The 22,907-nt window shown below is 33.9% G+C and overlaps 1 protein-coding gene and 1 pseudogene across 1 annotated transcript; one reads left to right on the forward strand and one right to left on the reverse strand.

Moving 5' to 3' along the window:
* Positions 1-971: 971 nt before the first annotated feature.
* LOC149575916 (cytokinin hydroxylase-like) lies at positions 972-6,550 on the reverse strand. Its single transcript, XM_089815964.1, has 5 exons — positions 5,708-6,550; positions 4,810-5,030; positions 4,175-4,416; positions 2,648-3,017; positions 972-1,708 (listed from the first exon to the last, which is right to left on the reverse strand). The coding sequence occupies exons 1-5, from the start codon at positions 5,985-5,987 to the stop codon at positions 1,283-1,285; spliced, it is 1,539 nt and encodes a 512-aa protein (XP_089672090.1). The 5' UTR covers positions 5,988-6,550; the 3' UTR covers positions 972-1,282.
* A 2,320-nt stretch (positions 6,551-8,870) lies between these two features.
* Positions 8,871-22,907, forward strand: part of LOC149575917 (26S proteasome regulatory subunit 10B homolog A-like) — an 80,624-nt pseudogene continuing 66,587 nt past the window's right edge.

A 22,907-nucleotide genomic window follows, 5' to 3' on the forward strand; every position in this document is an offset into this window, starting at 1 on the left:
GATAGTTATGCTATGCTTCAACTGTTCATATGTTGAGAAAGTAGTTACACATGTTAAGTTATTTTCTCCACATGTTTACAGAAGTTTGAGTTAATCTCCAACGACGGTCATTTCAAATATGTCACATTGGGCTTCCCTATTGTGTTCTCTAATTGTACCCGCATTGAGTTTGGTATGTGTCTTCTCCGACATATGTGAACCATATTTAATTTGAAGCCAAATTCAAGGTCCATATATGTTGTTAGTTGCTTGTAAGTGCTTGTTCAATATTTTGATTTGTACGAAAATAACAATTACTATGAAAGAAATAAACTATATGACAAGATCAATCATTGTCAAGTTATTTCTAATTATAAGGAAAGTTGGAATTTTTTCCTAATGGAGTAAGTAAAAAAATTCCTCTCACTCTCTCAAGTATCCCACTTTCCAATTCTAATAAACAATATCTTGTTATATTAGGTTTAATTTGTTTTTTTGTTGGGGTTTCTAGTAGCTTGTAGATTTGTATGCTTGTATCTATCCTCGGTGACTTTTGAGTTAACTTATAGCTAATTATTATTATTTTTAATACTTGAACCTTGAATTTTTAGTCTTTTGATTTGATGTTAAATTAACTCTGGAAAGAGTAAGAAACGTTTTTAATTAGAACTCATTATCAAAGCTCTTTTAAAAAGATTATATTTAAAAAGAATAAAAAATGAATAATAAACTAGTAGCACATAGAATCATCAATTAACAAGATTATATTCACGAAATTTTAAATTAGTAAAATTATATTTAATAGATTTTTAATTAATAAGATTTGTACCTCGCACACTTTTCTCAAAAGTTTATTTGAACACTACGAAATGTTAAAAATAGAATGATGGGGGCTATAGTACATTGCTTTGTCCACAACCATATATATGCTTTTGATTGGTTTAGAAAAAGAGCTCCGGATTCGAATAAAGACCCTCACCGAATAAGCCATGTAACAAAGCTTGATTAATGATTATATTATTACAAAACTCAAATAATTCACAATTGACCCGTTCTATCGGCAAAAAGTGGGCCAAAAGAACATTTGAAATGCGATAAGACCCTAGAAAATACTCATGTTCGATACCTTCTTAACTGGTAAGTAATGTATTATCCTCGTGGTTTTTTTCCTTTGCACCAATACTAATAACAAAAGTTTACATGGCCGCTTCTCAGCCGTCGACTGTAGCAGTAACAGATAAGCGTTTGGAGGCGATATTCACTGTAGTGATTGAGATTATAAGTTGTATATCAATGTAATAGTTTACAAATGTTGGAGGATGATCTGGACCCCGTGTTTGGGCTGGAGGGTGAGCAAGCAGACAGGTGCGTGCCTGTAATTGGGAGAGAGAGTGAACCGGAAGCGTGAAAGAATCATGGCCAGCACAACTTTGGCCTCCATGATGGCAAAACTCTGTCCAACGCATATTCTTGGTCCAGTGGAAAAGGGCAGGAACCCCATCTGGTGTTTACATGCCTTGTGCACGCCCTCTGCAAAACGCTGTGGATTGAATTCGTTTGCATCTTCTCCCCACAATTCTTTGCTATGGTGGATGGCCAACACTGGGATCCATACTGACATCCCCTTGGGCAGCTCCAGTTCTCCCAACTTCACGTCCTCGAATGCCTGCCTTGGTAGAATCGATGCCGGGGTGTAGAGTCTGAGGGACTCGTTCAGTATCATTCCCAACTGCATAGCAATTCAATTCATTCAGTAAATCTCGAGATATTGATAAATTGTTCTATTGATTCAATCTTTTTTCAAAATGATCTAACATCATATAAATTAATAGCAAATGAGTTATAATTGGGTCATTATATAATGATCTTAGATACATTCAAAGACTTCTATTCTATAGATCCAATGATTCAAGAGATCATAGTAGCTTCTTGATTGAATGATTAATGACATCATGATTTAAGAGATTACAAGAGCTTCTTGATAAATGATTAATTGTGTCACAATATAGACATCTTAGACACAGTTGAAGATTTATGAAAGCTTACAATTGTTTCGATGATTCAAAAGATCCAAACAACTTCTTGATCAAGAGATCAATTGGGTCATAATATAAAGGTCTTAGATAGATCCAAAGACTTCTAGAAACTTTGATTGTTCTATTGAATTGAGAGATTACAAGACTTTCTTGATCAGATGATTAGAGGTCTTAAATACATTTCAAGACTTATACAAACTTACAATTGTACTACTGATTCAAAAGATTGCAAGAGCTTTTTGGTCAAATGATAAATTGGGTCATTATATATAGGTCTCAATACATCTAAATACTTTGAGAAACTTATAACTGTTCCATTGATTCAAGAGGTTATAAGAGCATCTTGATGAAATGAGATCAATTGTATCATTGTATAGAAGTCTTAGATACAACCAAAGACAAACTCACACTTATTCTATTGATTCAAGAGATTAGAAGAACTTCTTGATCAAATGGTCAATTACATCGTTATAAAATATATCTATAGACTTGTATAAATGTATAATTGTTCGATTGACTCAAAAGATTAGAATAGCTTATTGATTTTATGATTCAAATATTGATCAAATTATGACCCAACAAGGAAATAATCAAAGAAACTAATTAGTAAAGTGGGTATTTGTTGAACTTACGATTTTGAGCTTGGGGAGGTCGGCGAAAGAGGGCGGGGAATCTTGGCAGACTTGTACGATCTCGGCGCGGGCTTTTTCTTGCCAGCTGGGACTGGAGGCGAGGAGCATAATCGTCCACGTCATCAGAAGGGAGGTGGTCTCTTGACCGGTGAAGAAAAACGTTTTGCACTCGTCCATCAGCTGCTGATTGGTCAAGCTCACGCCTTCGCCATCGTTACTGGAGAGAATCAATCCGAGAAGATCGTTGCCGTATGACGTGGATCGTCCGACGTGGACAGAGTCTCTTCGTGCCCTGATAATCTCCATGAGAGCGCTCTCTACTTGCTGCTTTCTCTTCTTGATCTCACGGTTGAAACTTGTGGGGAGGAATCTGTCAAAAACAAAACACACACGTCGGTTTTCCGTTGAAAAATCTAACGATTGCTTGTAATTCTCATATATTTATTTTGTCTGGAATTTGGATTGGCGTGGATGAATCGATCGATAGCCATGGGTCTGTCCGGACTCCGGTCAAATTGAAAGCTGAGGGAGAAAGGAGGGTAATATTGGGGATATTCCCGGGAAGATAATAATTTGATTTGACTCTGGTCATTTGCATTTGTAGCAAAATTCGTTGCATTTGTTTTGGGGTGGCAGTTATTAATGGAAATAATTGCACAGGCCCAAACTTTGGAAATGCAGCTTTGAATTTCATTGTCATCAGACATCATTTATAAGCCTTGCCGTGTGAAAGAGCTCCGTTCTGACAGATTAAATTAATTCCAAATTGGATGTTTTTATGAGGGGATTAAATGGGCTCGAAATATTATATAGAGTAGGCCATTTTCAAGGTTGACTACTGCATGGCTTATATATATATATATACACACGTAACAGAGAGCAGAGGGAAGGCAGGGCAGGGAGGCAACATTTAGTTGTTAATAATAATAGTTCAGTTTGTCTTTATAGTGGTCGAGTTTGAGGTCGTGGAAACATCTAAAACTTAAACTAAAACGTAAGTCTTATCAAAGGGACACTTGGGTTTTTCTTCAGAAAACTTAAAGTGTTCTCCTTAGTAAGTTTTAGTTTTAGTTTTAGTCAATATTTGAAACCGTGGGGTTATAGTATCGAATTCGAAACCATCCCAAATTTGAATGTTGCGCAAAAACATGCTTCCAACATGTGTACATGTTAAGGGAGACTAATTTTGCACCACTCCCCCCCCCCCCCCAAAATAGACTACTGAGATGTAGCCAAAACACACCTTACATTAAAATAAATAAATAATAATAATACCTTGGGCGGGGAGGGATAATGACAAGGAAAACGGCAGACGGCACTAATTCGAGGAGTTTCAGTACGGTCGAAAATAATATATTGGTGCGGCGTGGACAAGCAGCTTTGCTTTGATCGACCGATTAAAATGTTTGGTCACCCCCCACATTGACAAAAACACCTAAAATATTTGCACGTCGTTTTTACAAAATGGGCATGAAAGCAATGGGAAATGCGGTAAAATTGACTTGGCGGGAAGGTCGGGGGAAATACCGGTTGCCTGGAAGCCATAAATATCTCCCCGACTTTGACGAAAGCTTCTGCAATGAATTGAGTTGTTGAAAAATCTTCTTTCCTTTTTCGTAACTGCTACCGAACTCAGTGCGGGCAATTATGTCAGCGGCCAGTTTGCAAAGATGCTCGCCTATTTCAATCTCCGCCGACCCGCTCCTCACAATTCCTTCAAACCCGTCCAGCATTCTCGATGTGCATTCCACCATGTAATTCACATGGCCCTGCAAAAGTCAATAATTAGACAGAGATAATGACTCTTACTTTTGAAAAATCAAACAACGTGTTTCCCGGTCATAAGTGAAAGTAAGAAGTTATAAGACTTTCTTGATATCAGATGATCAAGGATTAGATTAATTGGTATAATTTAAGTTGAATGAATTACAATTGTAAACGTTTTAGATACATCTATAGATTAACTAACTGATCATGAATGAATTACAATTGTCTCTTCATACATAGGTTTTAGCTTTATATCTAAAGCTTTGTACAATCATGAAAAACTTGCATTGTTATTAGAAATAAAACAAGGAACTGAAAGCACAAAGCATAAAAGTTTGCCAATAAGACGAATTACTAGATATTCCAACAATTCGATGAAAGACCCTCATACACACCTTGAGTTTTTCGATTCTAAAAGCAGGAGCTACGACCCTGCGCTGGTGAGCCCATTCATCTCCGTTGGCCATCAATAGTCCCTTCCCAATGAAATCCTTGTTTCCCTTCTGTTGCAGCTCTGATTTTCCATAGCTATGGCTGTACAACATTTCCTTTATAACTTCTGGCTGGGATACCGCTAACCTCGGCTCCACACCCCACCACATTACGAATTGCTTTCCTGCAAATCATAACCATAAACCTCCGTCATTTCAATTTCTGCAAAAGGGACCTCAAAGAAAACATAATTCAGTCTGTTAGCTAGGAAGAAAGATTGTGAGTGGGTTAACTCTTAAGGAAAAACCTATCGAAGTTGAGCTAATCTAAGGATACCGCGTGGTCCAAAGAGGCTCGTTTTGTGAATCCTATTGATCCACTGCTTAGTTTTCCTAAAACCCAGAAGAGTCTACCATTTTCTTTAATGTTGAAGTTTGTGTCAGACATTATCTAGATGTAATGAGTGCTAAGAGTGTCAAGATCGGCTATCTGATCTATCATCTAGATACGATGAATACAAAGTCTTCTATTGATTCATTCTTAAGAAAGTTAGATGCTTGTGAACTACTACTCATGAAACAACATTGATGAATGAATTTAAGTTGAAAACAAGAAAATAATATGACAACCAAGGCAGGGATTTGTGTTGGTATAATGATTGCTAAGAGTTTTGAGATCAATCATCATCTAGATAGTAGGAGCGCAAAGTGTTCTATAGATCGATTCTTATGAAAAATAGGTTTTTGTGAATCGCTACGCATGAAACAACATAATGATGAATGAATTTAACTCCAAAACTACAAATGACAACTCAGTTTTGGTTTGAAGACTAGAGGAAAAAGTTGATGAGCAATATCTCACCGTAGGTTTGAGAGTTGTAGAGATAGTGGGGCAAGATCCTTTGAGCAATGTCGTGGGTCAAGCAGCCCATATCGTTTGCAGTTTCCTTGTCACGAAGTTTATTCATCTCCATTAGATTACCAACGAGGAAAGAAGGCTTTGGCCCACTCACTCCTTGCCTCTCCATGAATCTCCTTATGCGTCGAGGCCACCAAACATAGGCTATGAAGAACTGGGCGGCAGCCCGGACAATCACCAAGCCTATTACTACAATCAAAGAAACTTGGAGGACAGAATCCATTGCAAGGCTCAAACTGATCTCCAGACGACGATGAGCTTGCAATGAAAGGGAAGGAATTCTTATGGTTGTTGATGTTGTTTGGAGAGGCTGGGAGTATGGAGAAGTTTGAGAAGGGAAGTGGAGTTATAAAGAAAAGGAGAGAGAGAGTTGTGGGTGCATCAGCAAGTATGTAGCTTTTGGTTAGACTGTCGTCCATGTATGGCCATGACCGACTTCACCGTGCCCCACACAAATGCAGACTTATTTCTATAACTATATATCAAAGGGCCATCGTCAGCCACGTATAGAGCCATTCTCCTCACTAACAACATCAATATTTTTTTCATCGGGCATCACCTCTGACTTCATCAATACAATACATGATACAGTTAGTTATAATCTCCTCTCCTCTCCTCTCCTCTCCTCTCCGCAATTCCAAGGCACGGTTTTGTGTTGGTGAAAAAAAGGTAAAGAGGAGACCGAATCAAGTAAGGAGGAGGGGATTGTTTGTTTTGTTGCCCATGAATTGAATTCTCCCCAAGGCCATGCCCCCAATTTAAGGGGCGACTCTTGTCCCCCTGTGGGTCCTAATTCCCTTTCGATTCCCAAAGCATAACAGTAAATTACTACGAGATAGTCAAACTTATGCGCATTACAATCCCACCCCCGTTCTTCCCACAGTCAACAAATCTTTTATATCGCAATCCATGGAAATATTCAATCGATCTACCCCGATCCACCGAATTCGACATTTTCTCAATCTGGGTGTTGAAATGCAGTCACAAGTGTAGATCTGAGCAGCGTATTCTGGGCTCTTTTGGGCTTTGATTCATGCGTGGGGGAATCGAATTCCAAATTTCATATCGTTAATTTCGGTAGTGGGTGAGTGAGGGAGAAAGAACATTTTGTCTTTAGGAGGTTGCGGACAAGGCTGTGTTTATCAATGGGCGGGCCTCCCAGTGGAATTGCCCTAACGAACTCTATTTACCCCAGCTTCTCACAGCAATGGAGCCCGGAGAATAATAATATAGAATGACCAATCCCTCACATTATGGGCCCTTATTAATGCCTTCTTCGCTTTCCCCTTGCCCGAGACGACGCTGAAAGCGGCGGGGAGTCTGGTGTTACTAGGTAGTAACACAACAACTATGACTTGTCAAGGAGAAAGAATTTTGTAGTCTTCTAGTCAAATTCATTGATCTATGTGTTTTGTGAGGAATAGTTCAAAAAAACATAGTTCACAAAAACTTATCAATAATCACAATGGATGGTGATGTTCACATAGATGAAACTGTGGGCCTTCTTAAAAGATCTTCCATCGTTAAACTCATTGATCTATTTAGAAAGGTGTTGTTATAAAGAATCCATCTCATCAAACTCAAAGATGAAACATTGGACCTTCCTATAAGATCATCTATTGTTAGACTCATTTACTCATTTGGAGTGATGTTCGTATAGGTGAAACATTGGACCTTCCTAAAAGATCATCCATCCTTAAACTCATTGATCCATTTAGAAAGGTGTTGGTCATAAGAATCCATCTCATCAAACTTAGAGATGAAACATTGAAGCTTCCTAAAAGATCCTCTATCATTAAACTCATTTGGAGAGATGTTATTCATGAGAATATATCTCATCGAACTCATCCACCCATATTTGAAATTGTGAAGAAAATGAATGATACACTTGACACTTATTGTATGTAATTGATGATCATGGAGGTGAAACGTAGAGCCTTCCCAAAGATCACCCATTGTTAAGAAATGACAAATTGTTATGTTGTGTTTATGTCGGGTCAGCCACATGAAGATGAATATGAATATAGTCCCAGAATATGTTCATGGATATCTATAGAATGAGTGGTGATGTTTTCATAGATGAAAGATTGGACCTTCCTAGAAGATCATCCATCCTTAAACTCATTGATACATTTAGAGATTTGTTGTTCATAAGAATCTATCTTGTCAAACTTAGAGATGAAACATTAGGCCTTTTTAAAAGACCGTCTATCGTTAAACTCATTGACTCATTTTGAGTGATGTTATTCATAAGAATACACCTTGTCAAACTAATCGAGCCATATTTAGAATTGCGATTCATTATAAGAACCCATTTTGTATTAGACACTTATTGTATGTAAATGATGTTTACTGAGATGAAAAATAGAGCCTTCCAAAAGATCACCCATTGTTAAGAAATGACAAATTGTTACATTGTGTTTATGTTTGGTCGGCTATGTGAAGATGAATATGAATGTTGTCCCAGAATATGTTCATGGATATCTATAGAGTGAGTGGTGACGTTTGCATAGATGAAACGCTGGGCCTTCCTAAAAGACCGTCCATCCTTTAACTCATTTACTCATTTGAAGTGATGTTATTCATAAGATGACATCTTGTCAAACTTAGAGATGAAACATTGGACCACCTTCTTAAAAGATCATCTATCCTGAATCTCATTGACTCATTTCGAGCAATGTTATTGATAAGAAGAACCTCGTCAAACTCATCCAGCCATATTTAGAATTGTGATTTATGTTATAAGAACCCATTTTGTATCCAAATGAATGATACACTTGACACTTATATTTTATGTAACTGATGTTCAGGGAGTGAAACATTGAGTCTTCCCAAAAGATCACCCATTGTTAAGAAATGGCAAATTGTTATGTTGTGTTTATGTTTGGTCAGCCAGATGAACATGAATATGAATATATGTAAGGGACCGTCCCAGAATATTAATGAGTGGTGTCCCAAGAAACAGTGGAATTGCATTTTCTTTTTATCTACCCTGCACATGCATCCACACATGACCACCTTCTCCACAATCAATTTCGCGCTGCAAAACTCCCATAAATAATAATATGTTGCCCAAAACAACTTGTTTCCTGTCCCGATATATAATATGCTGGCGGATACAACTGCCCCTGGTTCTCGGGGTTATGCCTGGATTGGAAATCGTGAGCTTGGTATTTTTCCCATTTTTCTAATCGTTTTTACACATTCTAGTGCCATCCATCGCATCTCGCATGTTCCAGATGCGCAAACCAAATTGGCAATGCCTATAATGCCTGTCTTTCACTATTCCCCATCGCCATGTGCATTCATTCAAACACCCCTCCAACGCCTTGGTTTTCAGTTCTCTTGTTGCTTCTTTTCTAGATTTGGAATAACTTGTTTTCTGGGGTACTGATGCACTCACTTTGCATGAACTCTCAGGTACAAAGAATTTTGTTCTATTTTTTGGAATGGAATATGAGCACCCTTTCAAATAAGGAGAGGGCATTTAGTATGTGAAAAGTAGGTGGCCTTAGCTTATGACGTTGATATGTAGATCAGTCGTTGATATAAAAATGCGTGCGATGATAAAAAGTGGAACAAGGACCTAGTTTTGTATGTGGTTTGAAGTGTTTTTTTAATTGAAATTGTGGCCGCTGATTTGATCTGTGATTAGAAAAGTGTATACTCTATGTTTTGAATGAACGATAAAGAATTATATATAGACATTTAAGGTAAAGTCATTAGATGACAAAAGATTATTCAATGTAAACTATATTTGTCAGATATGTGTTTTAATATTTAATGTAGAATTCAAGTTGCTATCCAAATTGATGTTATGTCTTTGCAGATTGATCATTTGTACTTTTTAAAATAAAGCATAAGAATTGATTTATAGGGGTTTGGATGAAATGTGAATAATGTACGTTTGATTTCAAATGGATGGTAAAGATTGAATGAAATCTCTCTTGACTAAGAATAGTTAAGAAAAGTTATAGGTTTATGAGTGACTTTCATATGGGTAAGGATGAGATAAGATTTGAGTGGCTTTCATATGGGTGAGGATGAGATAAGATTTGAACTAACTAGTTATGGAAAAATCATGCATAGATATAGAATAGAGAATGCATGGAAGATTTATGATAGAATATTAAGAAATAAATAGATAATTCTTTTATTATATTGTGAAGCATAAGTGAATGCATGAATTGTTTATGTGTTTTGGGATAAATGGATAAGTATTACTATGATTAATTAAATAAAATATATTATTAAATCAATGAATAGTGATAAATGAAATGATTGAAGTATTACAAATTGAGAAAAATGTCAAAATATTATTTTGTAATGTTAGATATAATGTTAGAAGGTGACAAGAAATAAGTGTTTATGATTTGGCCCTCTTTGAAATGACCTTGTTAATTGAAATTCAATCAATTTATTATTATTATTTTTAAATAGATAGATTTGATAAAGGATAAGGTGGACATGAGCATTGTATGTAGACATCTACATATTTTACTAGTGTCCCAAAAAATGCATGATCCAATATGTTTATGGATGTTTATAGATGCTATGTCTATGTTTGTATAAAGATTTATGGAATTTTTCATGAGTCACATAAGTTTTTCTAAGGATTGCTTGTAGTACAATCTACAGGGAACTATATGCTATTGTTCATGTTGTATATTTTCTTGGGAGTTAAAGCTTGTTCATTGAGCTTGGATTTTGGTTAGAGATATTCTTGTGATGCTATGATCAAGATAGTGGAATTTGGCTTTTGGTTTGTGAAGACTCACAAAGGATAACACACGAGTTATTCCTTGGAGGTAAACTATGTATTTGATGTAACTTGTATCATAGCACATGGAACTTAAATGCATTATCTTATGGTGGTCCTATATTATTCATTCTACATTGGGGAAGCCTCAAGGCTAAATCAATTAGTTATTAGGAATTGTTATAAATGAAATATGCTTTCTTGATTGTAAAAGTATCATATGTAGTCATATGTCATTGATGTAATATTATGCAAGCTTTGGATGCAAATTTGTGAAGGTCAAAGAAGTTTTTGATGCTGAGGATAAGTTGTGGAGTTCAAAGGAAATGTATTGGAAAGATAAGTTTCTATTTTAGTCAATTCATTTTTCTTAGATAGGTTATCCTTATATTTTTTTTTACAAAAAATTTGAAGCAATTTGGATGGAGGGTTGAGTTATCTTCCTATCAAATCCTAACAGGGATGGAAAAAATCCTATTAGGGTTGGACTCTTTGGAAAAATATTCAAAGTCTCCTAACAGGGAGTCATATACATACTTATTGTATTTATTTGATTCCTAATATGGTCACATACTTTCACAAATAACTTTTAGATTAGTACATAATATTGTGGGCATCATTCCCACCATGGTTTTACTCTAATCAAGGTTTTCCTTAGTTAACATATCTTGTGTCACTTTTCATGGTTATCATCTTGTGGTTGTTATATATTTTGGGTTCATTATTCATTTTTGTTAAATTTGATACAAGTTATTTAAAAAATATAACTAATTCACCCCACCCCAATTATGTTGGTGGATTTTACATTATATTTATGAGTTTTTACATCAAGGTTTTAGATCATACTAAATGATCCATCTTAGGATGAGAGTGCTAAGAATGACATTTAGTATGAGAGCATTAGGTCCCCAAAGAGAATGTTTAACAACTTAAGGAGATCCATGGATACATTCAACAAAGAGAGTTAGAAATTTGATGGAGTTAACTATGACAACTTGAAGGAGAGGATGAAGACTCAACTACTGTGCATGGGAGTAGATTATTGGTTGGTTATATGGGAAAGAAAAGACGTTACTAAGGAGAAAGATTTAGAGAACTACACACAAGAAGAAAAATATCTATTCATGTACAATATGTATGCTAGAGAAGCATTATTATCATCTCTTTTGGAGTAAAAGTATGTTGAGGTAAAAGATTTATATATTGGAAATAGAATTTCGATTAAGTTACAAAATTTATTTGAAGGTGATAAGTTTACAAAGAAGTCTAGATTACATAATTTGAAGAATATATTAGATAATGCTAAGATGATGGAATATGAACCTATTACATCATATTTTGGTAGCATATCTGATAATTTTGTAGGAATCAAGAGTTGTGAAGGAACTATGAATGAAGATGAAGTAGTATGGAAGATATTGAATTCTTTCACACCTAGTATGCACACAAAGTTGATATCATTGAAGAGATTATCTCTATGACAATGAATTTAGTAAGAGAAACTTTACTTGGAAATTTGCAAGAATTTTAATATAAGTTCAAGCAAAATCAAGGAGTGATAAAGGAAAAATCAACTTTTAGTGTATGTAAAGATAGAGTTAAACTTACAAGGAGTGCAAGCACAAGTGAAGGTTATGATAGAGAATGGACAGTGAAATAAGAAGAAGATAAGAAGATTAAGGAAGGACTTGATTTTTTTTATAAAGAGAGAACCTAAAGGTAAGAAAAATGTTTTCTTGTTGGACTTGCAAAGAACTTGGTCATTTTCCATCTTGTTATTCCTAAAAGAGAAATGAAGACAAACCTAGGAAGCCTTATAAGTCAAAGTTTACATAGGATTAATTCTATGTTGATGAGGATGATGAACTAAACTTTAAGGTGATAAATCTCTTAGATAGTGATGATGAGGATAATCCACTTAGAATTTTTTCTATTAAAGAGGAAAATCCTGAAAAAAGAAGAGAAGGAAGAAGTAATATAAGAGAAAGCTTTGACATCACATGTTGGAAACAAGAAGTCTAATTGGATTTAATATAGTGGTTTCTCTCATCACATGACTAGAGATATGAATAAGTTTGTTGAGTTCAATAGTTATGGTGGAGGAGTAGTTAGAGTTGGAAATAATGCACCTTGTAAGATTAAAGGAAAAGAATCTATTACGCTTCATGGGAAAACTAACACTAAGGTTATCTATATTGTTGATGGTTTGAAACATAATCTTTGAGTGTTAGAAAACTTGTGGATAAGGGATATCATTTACAATTCATAGAAAAGACTTGTAATATCAAGGATAAAGATGGTGAGTTGATTGGTACAGGTACATGGATATGAGATTACATTTTTCAATTATATCCTATTGACATGTTTGATAGAAAAAGTTAATGACAATTGTTATGGAATAAGAGATTTTTTCAAATTAACTTTGATAACATTATGAATGTAAGTACTACACATGTAGTTAGAGACTTGTCTAAGATTATGATACCTTTTAACATGGTTTGTAAGGAATGCATGATGGCAAAACAAAAGAATAGTTCATTTCCAAGAAAGATGTTGACTACAATAGTGAAGTTAGAGATTGTGCACACAGATTTGAGTGGTCCTACAAGAACAAGAACACTTCATGGTGAAAGGTACTTTGTGTTTTATATTGACAATTTCACAAGGATTATATGGGTAGCATTTCTTAGAGAGAAGGATGAATCTTCTAAGAAGTTCAAGTTATTTAAGAATAGAGTAAAAAATGAATCTAGTTTGAAGATTAAGTATTTGAGATCATATAGAGGAGGATAATTGATTTCAAATGAGTTTAGCATCTTTTGTTAGAATAGTGGTATTAAGAGACAACTTTCAGCCCCTAAGGAACCACGATAGAATGGGATAGAAGAAACAAGGGACAAATTAGTAAGTGAAGCAACTACACAAATGATGTTTGAGGATAATGTAACACATAGATTTTGGAGAGAAGAAATTACACAATTAACATAGTGTAGATAAGGAAAGGCATTGGTAAGACACCCTATGAACTATGTTTTGGAGATACATGTCTACATTGAAATACTTTAGAATCTTTGGAAGTAAGTTGTATCTTAAAAGACATGACAACATTGGGAAATTTACTCTATAAGTGATGAAGGAATGTTCCTTGTAAATTCATTGAAGAGTAAGGCATATAGATATTTTTTAAATCAAAGATTTAAAACTATTATTGGAAATGCTAGTGTGAAAGTGGATGAAAAATTCAATATTCAGGAAAGAATACTTCATTATGATTCTAATGAAAATACTAATCAAAGTACTAGCAATCAGAATGTTGAGAAGTAATTATTTTATAAAACTGACACCGATTTGTAGACTGAGATACAAAGAGAAGAACCTAGATTAGAACCAAGAGAAGAAATCAAAATTTATCAGGGAATACCTAATAGATATGTTACAAAAAACTACCCTATAAATTAGATAATTGGGAAGTGTAAACAAATGAGTGATGACAAGAAAAAAGGTGAGTGAAGAGTTATGTTTGATTTCTCAAGTTAAACCTAAGACTGCAAATGAAGCTTTTAAAAATGAATCTTAGTTAAAGACTATGAAAAAGGAACTAGAGCAATTGAGAAGAACAAGACTTGGGACTTGGTCCCTAGACCTAAAGACAATAATGTTATTAGAACTAAATTAGTATTCATAGATGAGATGATTGATCAAGGATAAGTGGTAAGAAATAAAGAAAGGTTAGTAGGCAAAGGTTATTCAAAACAAGAAGGAATCTATTTTGAGGAAAAATTTTCCCCTATTTCTAGACTTGAACTAGTAAGAATATTTTTGGCATTTTTAGCTAACAAGAATTTCAAGGTTTATTAGATGGATGTTAAGTCATCTTTTCTTGATGGTGGGCTTGAAGAAGAAGTTCACATTGAGAAACCTGATGGATTTCCCCTAGCATTAGACAAATACATGGTTTTTAGATTGAAGAAAGGATTGTATGGATTGCGGAAAGAACCTAGAGCTTGGTATACCAGATTGGATAAGAATTTATAGAATTTGGGATTTAAGAAAGGTAATACAAATAATAATATGTACTTGAAGAAGAATGAAGATGGCTTACTAATCATTGTTGTATCTATTGACAACATTATTTTTTGGAGGAAATGATGAAGCAAGAAAGAAATTTTTAGAGGAAATGAAAAATAAATTTGAGATAAGGTCAATGGGCCTTTTGTCTACCCATGAAGTTGAAAGGTTCTTAGAGAGTTCACTAGGGATCAAGTCTTGCTAAGTGTGTGGTTTTGACATTGAAAATGGATGAGGCTAGGATTGTGCTTTGGGTGAATTTGGAAAAATGGACACCCCTTAGTTCTTGGATCTTATTTGAAGAGGTTCATTCATAAGGATTGTTCTCCCATATTAGGTCGCTACAAATATTTCATGGAGGACCTCCATAAAAAAAATTTGAGATGAGTATCATTTGTGAAATAGAATTTTTTTGGGATTGAAAATAATTTAGAATGAGAATGAAATTTTTCAATCACACACTAAGTATCTTAAGGACTTGTTGAAAAATTTTGGTTTGGAGAATTGTAAACTTATTGGAACACCTATGGTTATAGGATGAAAATTATCTAGTAAGGATGAATCTTCTAGTGTAGAACAAAAAAGATATAGATTTATGATAGAAAGATTCCATTATTTGACACATACAAGATTTGATATAACTAATGCAGTTAGAATTATTGCAAGATTCCAATCAGATCCTAAAGAGGCACATTTGATAACAGTAAAGAGGATTTTCATATACTTGAAAGGTACACTTGATTATGGCTTGCAGTATGATAAATCAAATGATTTTACCTTATGTGCATATATAGATATAGATTGGGAAGATAATGTAGATGACATGTGAAAAGCACCAATGGTGGAGCATTCTTTTTGGGAGGAAGATTGGTTTCATGGCCAAGTAAGAAATAAACTTGCATATCACAATCTACAATAGAAGAGGAGTATGTAGTTGTAGTGAACAATTGTAATAAAATTATTTGGATGAAGTAAATATTACAAGACATTATTATTGATTTTTTAGAGCCTATTATTATTCATTGTGGTAACACAAGCGCAATTAATATGTCAAAGAATGTAGTGTTCCAATGAAAGACTAAGCATATTGTATTAAAAGTATCATTTCTTGAGAGAGAAGGTAGAAGAGAGAGAGAGAGAGAGAGAGAGAGAGAGAGAGAGAGAGAGAGAGAGAGAGAGAGAGAGAGAGAGAGAGAGAGATATCAAATTGGAGTATGTTAGTACAAAGGAGTAGATAACATAATTTTTCACTAAATCTTTCTAGCTAAGGACACTTTTGAGTACTTGCAACTTGTATGCTTGGGGTTATGCCCCAACCTTCGTCAAAGTAGTTGATGTAGTATTGCATCAATCTAGTATATTCAAAGATTATTCGTACATCTAGACTATGTGTTGGTGATGCTTCCTTGTGGGAGTAGTCACTTTTGGAAAGATTTATTAGTAACTCTTGAAAAAAAAATTAAAGGTGTCTTTTTACACTTGGTGAGATTTTCAGACTGTGTTAAAGATGATTGAACTTCAAGAGTTGGCATAGTAACACATCTTTCATTGATGTCAATGGGGGACAAAAGCACATGAATTTTTTTTTTCAAAACTAACAGAGATACATTCATGAGGGAGTCGCATGAATGGGGGAGAGTATCTTTGTTATAGGTATTATTGGCCGACTTAAGAAAATGAGGAAGAAATATATGTGGTATTATTGGAACTTGATGTTTTTCATCATATGTTTCCATCAATGCCAAAGGAGGAGATTGTTGGCATGAATAACTTATAGAATTTTTTTGTATGCTTTGGGAGATGATTGAGTTCTTATGTTTTGCATTCATAACTTGGTTTGTCATTGATGTCAACATATCAACTTTCTAGATAGTTTAGGCATAGTTGTAGAGATGATTTTTTTTAGTGAGGTTTTTGGTTTCAAAGTTACATTTAGTAGTATTAATAACATGCTAGTGGATATTTCTAGATGCTATGTATATGTTCACAAAAATATTTTTGAGGTTTTGTGGAGGACTAGTTGTAGGTTAGTTTGTAGGAAAATGTATGTTGTTGTTCACATTATATCTCTTTTCTATATTTAAAGCTTGTTCAATGGACTTGGATTTTGGCTAGAGACATATTCGTGATGCTATGATTGAGATAACAGAACTAGTGAAGGATAAAATATGGGTTATTCCTTGGAGGCTAACCATGTTATGTATTTTATGTAGCTTATATTATAGCATGTGGAACTTACATGTAATATCTTTTGCTGGCCCTATATTATTCTTTGTACATTGGGGAAGCCTCAAGAATGATTTAATTAGTTATTTGGACCTTTTATAAAGGAAATATGTTTCTTTGGTTGTAAAAGTATCATATGCAGTCATATGTTATTGATGTAATGTTATGTGATCTTTGGTTACAAATTTGTGAAGTTCGGAGTAGTGTTTGATGCTAAGGATAAGTTGTGGACTTCAAAGGGATTGTATTAGCAAGATAAGTTGTTGTCTTAGCTAGTTCATTTTTCTTAGATAGGTTATCATGAATTATTTAGTGAGAAAAAAATTGAAGCAATTTGAACAATGGGTTGAGTTTTCTTCCTATCAAGTCCCAACAGGGTTGAAACAACTCCTAACAGGGTTTGAATCTTTTGACAGAGATTCAAAGTCTCCTTATATAGAATCATATATATTGATTGTATTTATTTGAATCATTATAGGGCTAGATCCTTTTACAAGGAACTTTTATATTAGTACATCATCTTGTGGGCATCATTCCCATTGGGATTTTCCCTCTAATCAAGGGTTTCCCTAGTTAACATATAATGTGTCACCTTGCATGGTTATAATCTTGTGGTTGTTATATCTTTTGGTTTACATGTTTGAGTCTTCTAAAAGTTGATAAAAGTTATTTAAAGAATATAATTGATTCACCCCCACTCTCTCAATTATATTGGTGGACTTTACTTTCTATTAGTCTTCCACAAGTTCATCAGTAGTATTCTAGCTACTCAATCCTTTTCTAGATTCTTCAAAACATTGAAAATAATCTATCCTATGCCACTATATTTGAAGCAAGAATCTTTGAAATCCTTTTTGCAACTCCATTTATGGAGTTCTCTTTGATTAGGATCATCTTCAAAGTTATGCTTCTATTTAACATTTCTACTTATTTCTTCTCCTTTTCTCTAGGATTATTTGTTTTCTCTTTAATTTATCTTCTACCTTCAATCCATACAAAAAATCATCCTCTAATGTACTAATCCTTAACATACTCATCTCATTTTGAATATTAAATATCAAACTTTTAATATGTCTAGCCACATTTTACTATGATAATTCTTAGTGTCTAGATCTAATTATCATCTTTTATAACTCCCTAGTGTATTCCTTTACAATCACATCCTTCTACTTCAAGTTCTATAATTTTTTGAGTTCATAATCCTTTTGGGTGAGTTTAGCTTTAAATCTAGATATCATAACCCTCCATCTGGTGATTTTTATTTCACCATTCTATTCTCTATCCTTTTGAAATTTCTTCCACCATTAAACATCACAATTCTTCAACTTTATCTTTGCAAACCTAACCCTTTGTCGATCTTTGATATCCTCAAGATAAATGTAATCTCTAGTTCATCTATCCATTTTATTGAATCCTCATGATACAATGAATTAGAGAAATTAGAAATACCCATCCTATGAATTTTATCTAATTATGTTATAGATCTTAACAATCTTTCTTTATATGAAGGGATCTCAAATTCTATAGTCTTAAGATCTTTAGTAGCTTCCTCATATTAACCTCTCTTCAGATTTCTTTGTAATCTAGTCAAAAAATTATGAACCTCATCCCTCTTCTCTTTCTTGAAGTCCTCCATAATTTTCTCTATGCTCATAAGGTTCATTTTTCTAGGATATGTCTCTCCAAGTCCTTTAGTGAATTTTAATTATCTTTGTTAATATTATTATAATGTTTCAATTGTCTCTTGCTTGGTGATCTATCAAACACACTTACAATATGCCTCTAACTTGATAATTTGTTCACTCTTGGAATTCCTACATAAACCAAGCCAAGTCACCTATTAAAAATTAACCTCTTTGAAATTCTCTTAAAAAAGGTCCTTCTAATTATAGTCTAGATCCACAATATGCTACCCTACAACCAACACATTTATAGTTTTGTAAGCTCATAAGCTTAAATCATCCAATAAGAGAATGCCAACCTCTATATTGTTGGTAGTGGGTTAGTATCCCTTACAGGATTTGTGACATGGATTTACCACCTCTTATGCCTTCTACAAGTCTAGTAGTTTTATTGGGAAGTGAAAGGTCAATCTTTTGGTGCAAAGACAACACTAGCCTATAAAAAGTGGTATACAATCTTGGTCACAGGTTCAAATCTATGTAGGCCATGGTGAGTGATTCTAGGAGGGGTATTATTTGCAATAAGCTAGTAGCCCTTGCAAGATTAGTGACATGACTTAACCACTTCTTTTGTCTTCTATAAGTCTAGAAATTGTATTAGGCATTGGCATGTTGATCTTTTGGTGAAATGAAAACCCTACAAATTAATAGATATGATACCACCTGACTCATTCATATAATATAAATTTCTCCCAATGGAGATTTTCCAAGCTATGCAACATGAATTAACACCATAAAATTTACAACTTCAGACACAAGAATAGATAATCAACATGCTATAATAGATATTTACATTATAGTAGAATGAAATATTTACATCAAGTCAACCTACAACATGAAGATTACATCTAAGACATTCATGCCCCAATATAATAGAAATTTAGGTTATAACCCTAGATAAAAACTTCCAAATTTTATTTTTACTACTCCCAAGCATGCCCCCCCACAAAAAAAATTACCTACTAGAATAGATAGAGTCTTTGCAACACATTTTATTAGATAATTAAGAGGGTGTGGGTGTGGGGGGGGCCAATCAATTATGTCCAATTATCATATAGTCCCTTCAAATAATTTTAGTACCAATAAAACTTCATAAAATTATCAAAAATCACTCAGTCTAACCATTCAACTTATCATTTAACTCTTTCTATCAATTTATTCCAAATTGCTAACTTACTATTCTTTGGAATACTAAGTATCAATAAAATTTCTTAGTTATTACCTTGTAGTTACTTAGTTATTATCGATTTGTGGTATAATGTAAAACATGTGAAACAACTTGCAACACAAATAAAATTCACACATTTGACTCTAATATTTTAATGTGGAAACCTTGTGAATGGAAAAAGTACCTAGGACTAGTAACCCAAAAATATTTACTCTTCTAAAGTGAGCTCTGCTAGGAGCCAACCTTGTTAAAGGTTACATACACATTGTTAATGCGATCTTATTAGAGGATTTCACCAAAAGATCATCTAGACCTTATCACTCCTTGGTCTTGTTTAAAGAGTGGCTTTCCCTAAAGGAATTACAAACACCACTAATTAATGTTACCATATAGGATTTCATAGACTTATTAGGTCCACTGAATTCTTCTAAAATTTTATTCTACAATGGGTAAAAAGTAATAGTAGAAATGACTTGTTAAGAATAGAAACTACCTTTTGTTGGTATTTCTAACTATTGTTGTCTATTAGTGTTAAACACTTAGTCATTTGCAAGGTAGAGTTAGATGATCTTTACTATGACTGAGTTACTCTATATAGGCGGAGTCATGTACATAAGTATATATGTACGAAGATTTATAGGAGTCAAGTAAGTGTATGCTCACCAAGTATTTTCTATACAAGTTGAGCTCAACACCTACCGAGCATTCCGAAGCATACAAGTGTCGAGTTGCATAGTATGCACCAAGCATAATACACAATGAGCAACAACAATGTTGAGTATCAGAAAATAGTAAAGGCCAAGCAATGAAGAGTATACATAAAAGTCAGGAATGGTACAAATTTTGAGGTAAATCATTTTCAAATCGACATGGATGGAACATTTAATATATGTAGAGGTTGTTACATAGAGTTTTACACATTTATGACATGAATCATAGATCCCTATGTTTTGTGATCAATGATTGAGATGAAGAGGCAAAATATGGAAGTATCTAGAAAACTCTTTATGAAAATCTTTCAATGGAGAATATTTTAACCTAAATCAAGTGGTGATGAGGAGAAGAGAGGATAAGAGTGTTTATGTGAACAAGGAGTAATATGTAATTGATAAAGTGAAAGATCAAGATCAGATCAAAAGTTAGTGGAAGTGTTTTGTTATCTCTTAACAAAGCAAGTAACTTATTAGAGTAGTGAAGGGAAATACAAGTTATATCAAATTAGGAGAGAGGATCTATTTACAAGGAGAACGCTCAAAATCAACATCTAGAGCATACTGAGAGTCAGGTACTAAATTATTTCTAACCAACTTGAATCATGGTAAATCTCTTAATAGAGTGGTCTTAATAGATTTTTGTAAATATCCTAACAAACTTCTTACTTTATTGTCACTACAACATTTGGGGTCAAATTTCAATGGTAATTTGTGATGACAATGTAATTTGTAGTCATTTTCATGTTTGTTTTTTTGCAATTTTCTCCAATGCCATCATAATACCAATGTTGGCATCATAATTGTGACACCCATGTGAGCATTAAAAAAAAGGCATGACATAAATCATTCCCCATTTTTTATTTATTGTGGAGAGCTACACACGAAAGAGGTGGAGAGCTCTAAATGAGGGTGGAGAGTTGTGAAAATTTTCGTGCCCTTATAATCATTGCATTTCATTGTTGTGCCTTTGTGATCTCTATATTTTTTTGCCATGCCCTTGTAGCTTTGGGATTTTATTACCATGTCATGCCCTTGTGATCTACATTCCCTTGCTCTGTGATTTTCTTCAAGGGTGAGAATAGGTAGCTATATAAATGTTCTTTTCTTTTCCTTCTAAACATGTATCTCTTTATATATTCAAAGAGATCCATTTTAAGGTGCTTATTACATATTAGCTCAGAATAGAAAAATTGATTCAACTACATACATATTCCATTTAATCCAAATAATAAAACAATAAAAATCACTCAACCTGTGCTAAATGACTTACCTCAAGATCCTGCACAAAAATAATGTAGACCACAAAAAATAGGTAGAGTTTATATTTTTTTTTATTACAAAAACACATCATTACAGATATTTTTAGAAAGAAACAAGCCATAACCTAGTCTTTACACACACACACACACACACACACACACACACACACACAGAGAGAGAGAGAGAGAGAGAGAGAGAGAGAGAGAGAGAGAGAGAGAGAGAGAGAGATTGATTTTTGAAGGTTCTTATTATATATTAGCATGATAGAAAAATTAATCCAACTACATACATATTTTAGAATCCAAATAATAAAACAATAAAATTCACTTAACCAGTGCTAAGTGACTTGGCTCAAGATCTTGCACAAAAATAATGCAGACCATAATAATGGGTAGAGTTCAAAATAAATTTTACAAAAACATATCATAGAAGATATTTTTAAAAAGAAACAAGCCATAATCTAGTTGAATTGGTCTAGTTGTTGATTAGCTAGGTTGATTACAAATTCCTGTAGAATTATCATCAGATTAGGTACAATAAAATGAACAATTAGCTATTCCTAGCTAGTAGGATCAAATACATTTTTTCAAGGTGATAAAATTGCATATGCAGATGCATCACTTGCATGCTAGGCCCATGAAGTGCATTCCCAAAATTATAATGAATGGTTGAATATAAAGGCTCCATACACTGGTCCAACAATGGAAGCCAAGGATGTAACCATGCATGTATTGGCACTCTCCCTAGGAGGATCCCAAGTATCTATTGCTATTTTTAATTTGGGTATCCTATATGATCCAAAATGTTATGAAGTACTAAATCTGGTAGTAACTTCTCCCATGTCTTTAGAAAATTTAGCATAGGTTTAGGGTCCCTTGGCTCCGAGGAATTTGTAGCATCTATTCTCACAGCTGGAAGTATAACTTTAGTAAAGAGTTGAGTGAAAGGAGTTAAAGAAGAAAGTTTTGTTTTTGTGTAAATGCCATAATCACAAGGCTCATTCCCTTTTAGAATCCTTTGCCACAATGAAATTACCTCTAAACCATGTAAAAGATGTTGAAGTGGTTCCCAACCTTGAAACGCTCTTGTAAGCAATGGTAAAGCAAATATAGATGCAATACATGAAAAATTACACAACTTGTAGTCTTTATATATATAGAGAGAATTTTTTTAAGATCCTTATTACATATTAGCACAACAAAAAAACTAATCCAGTTGCATACATATTCCATAATCTAAATATTAAAATAATAAAACTCACTCAACC

This window comes from Cupressus sempervirens, chromosome 1 (assembly GCF_028749045.1).
Source record: "Cupressus sempervirens isolate cs-2001-9-10 chromosome 1, ASM2874904v1, whole genome shotgun sequence".
Classification (NCBI taxonomy): domain Eukaryota; kingdom Viridiplantae; phylum Streptophyta; class Pinopsida; order Cupressales; family Cupressaceae; genus Cupressus; species Cupressus sempervirens.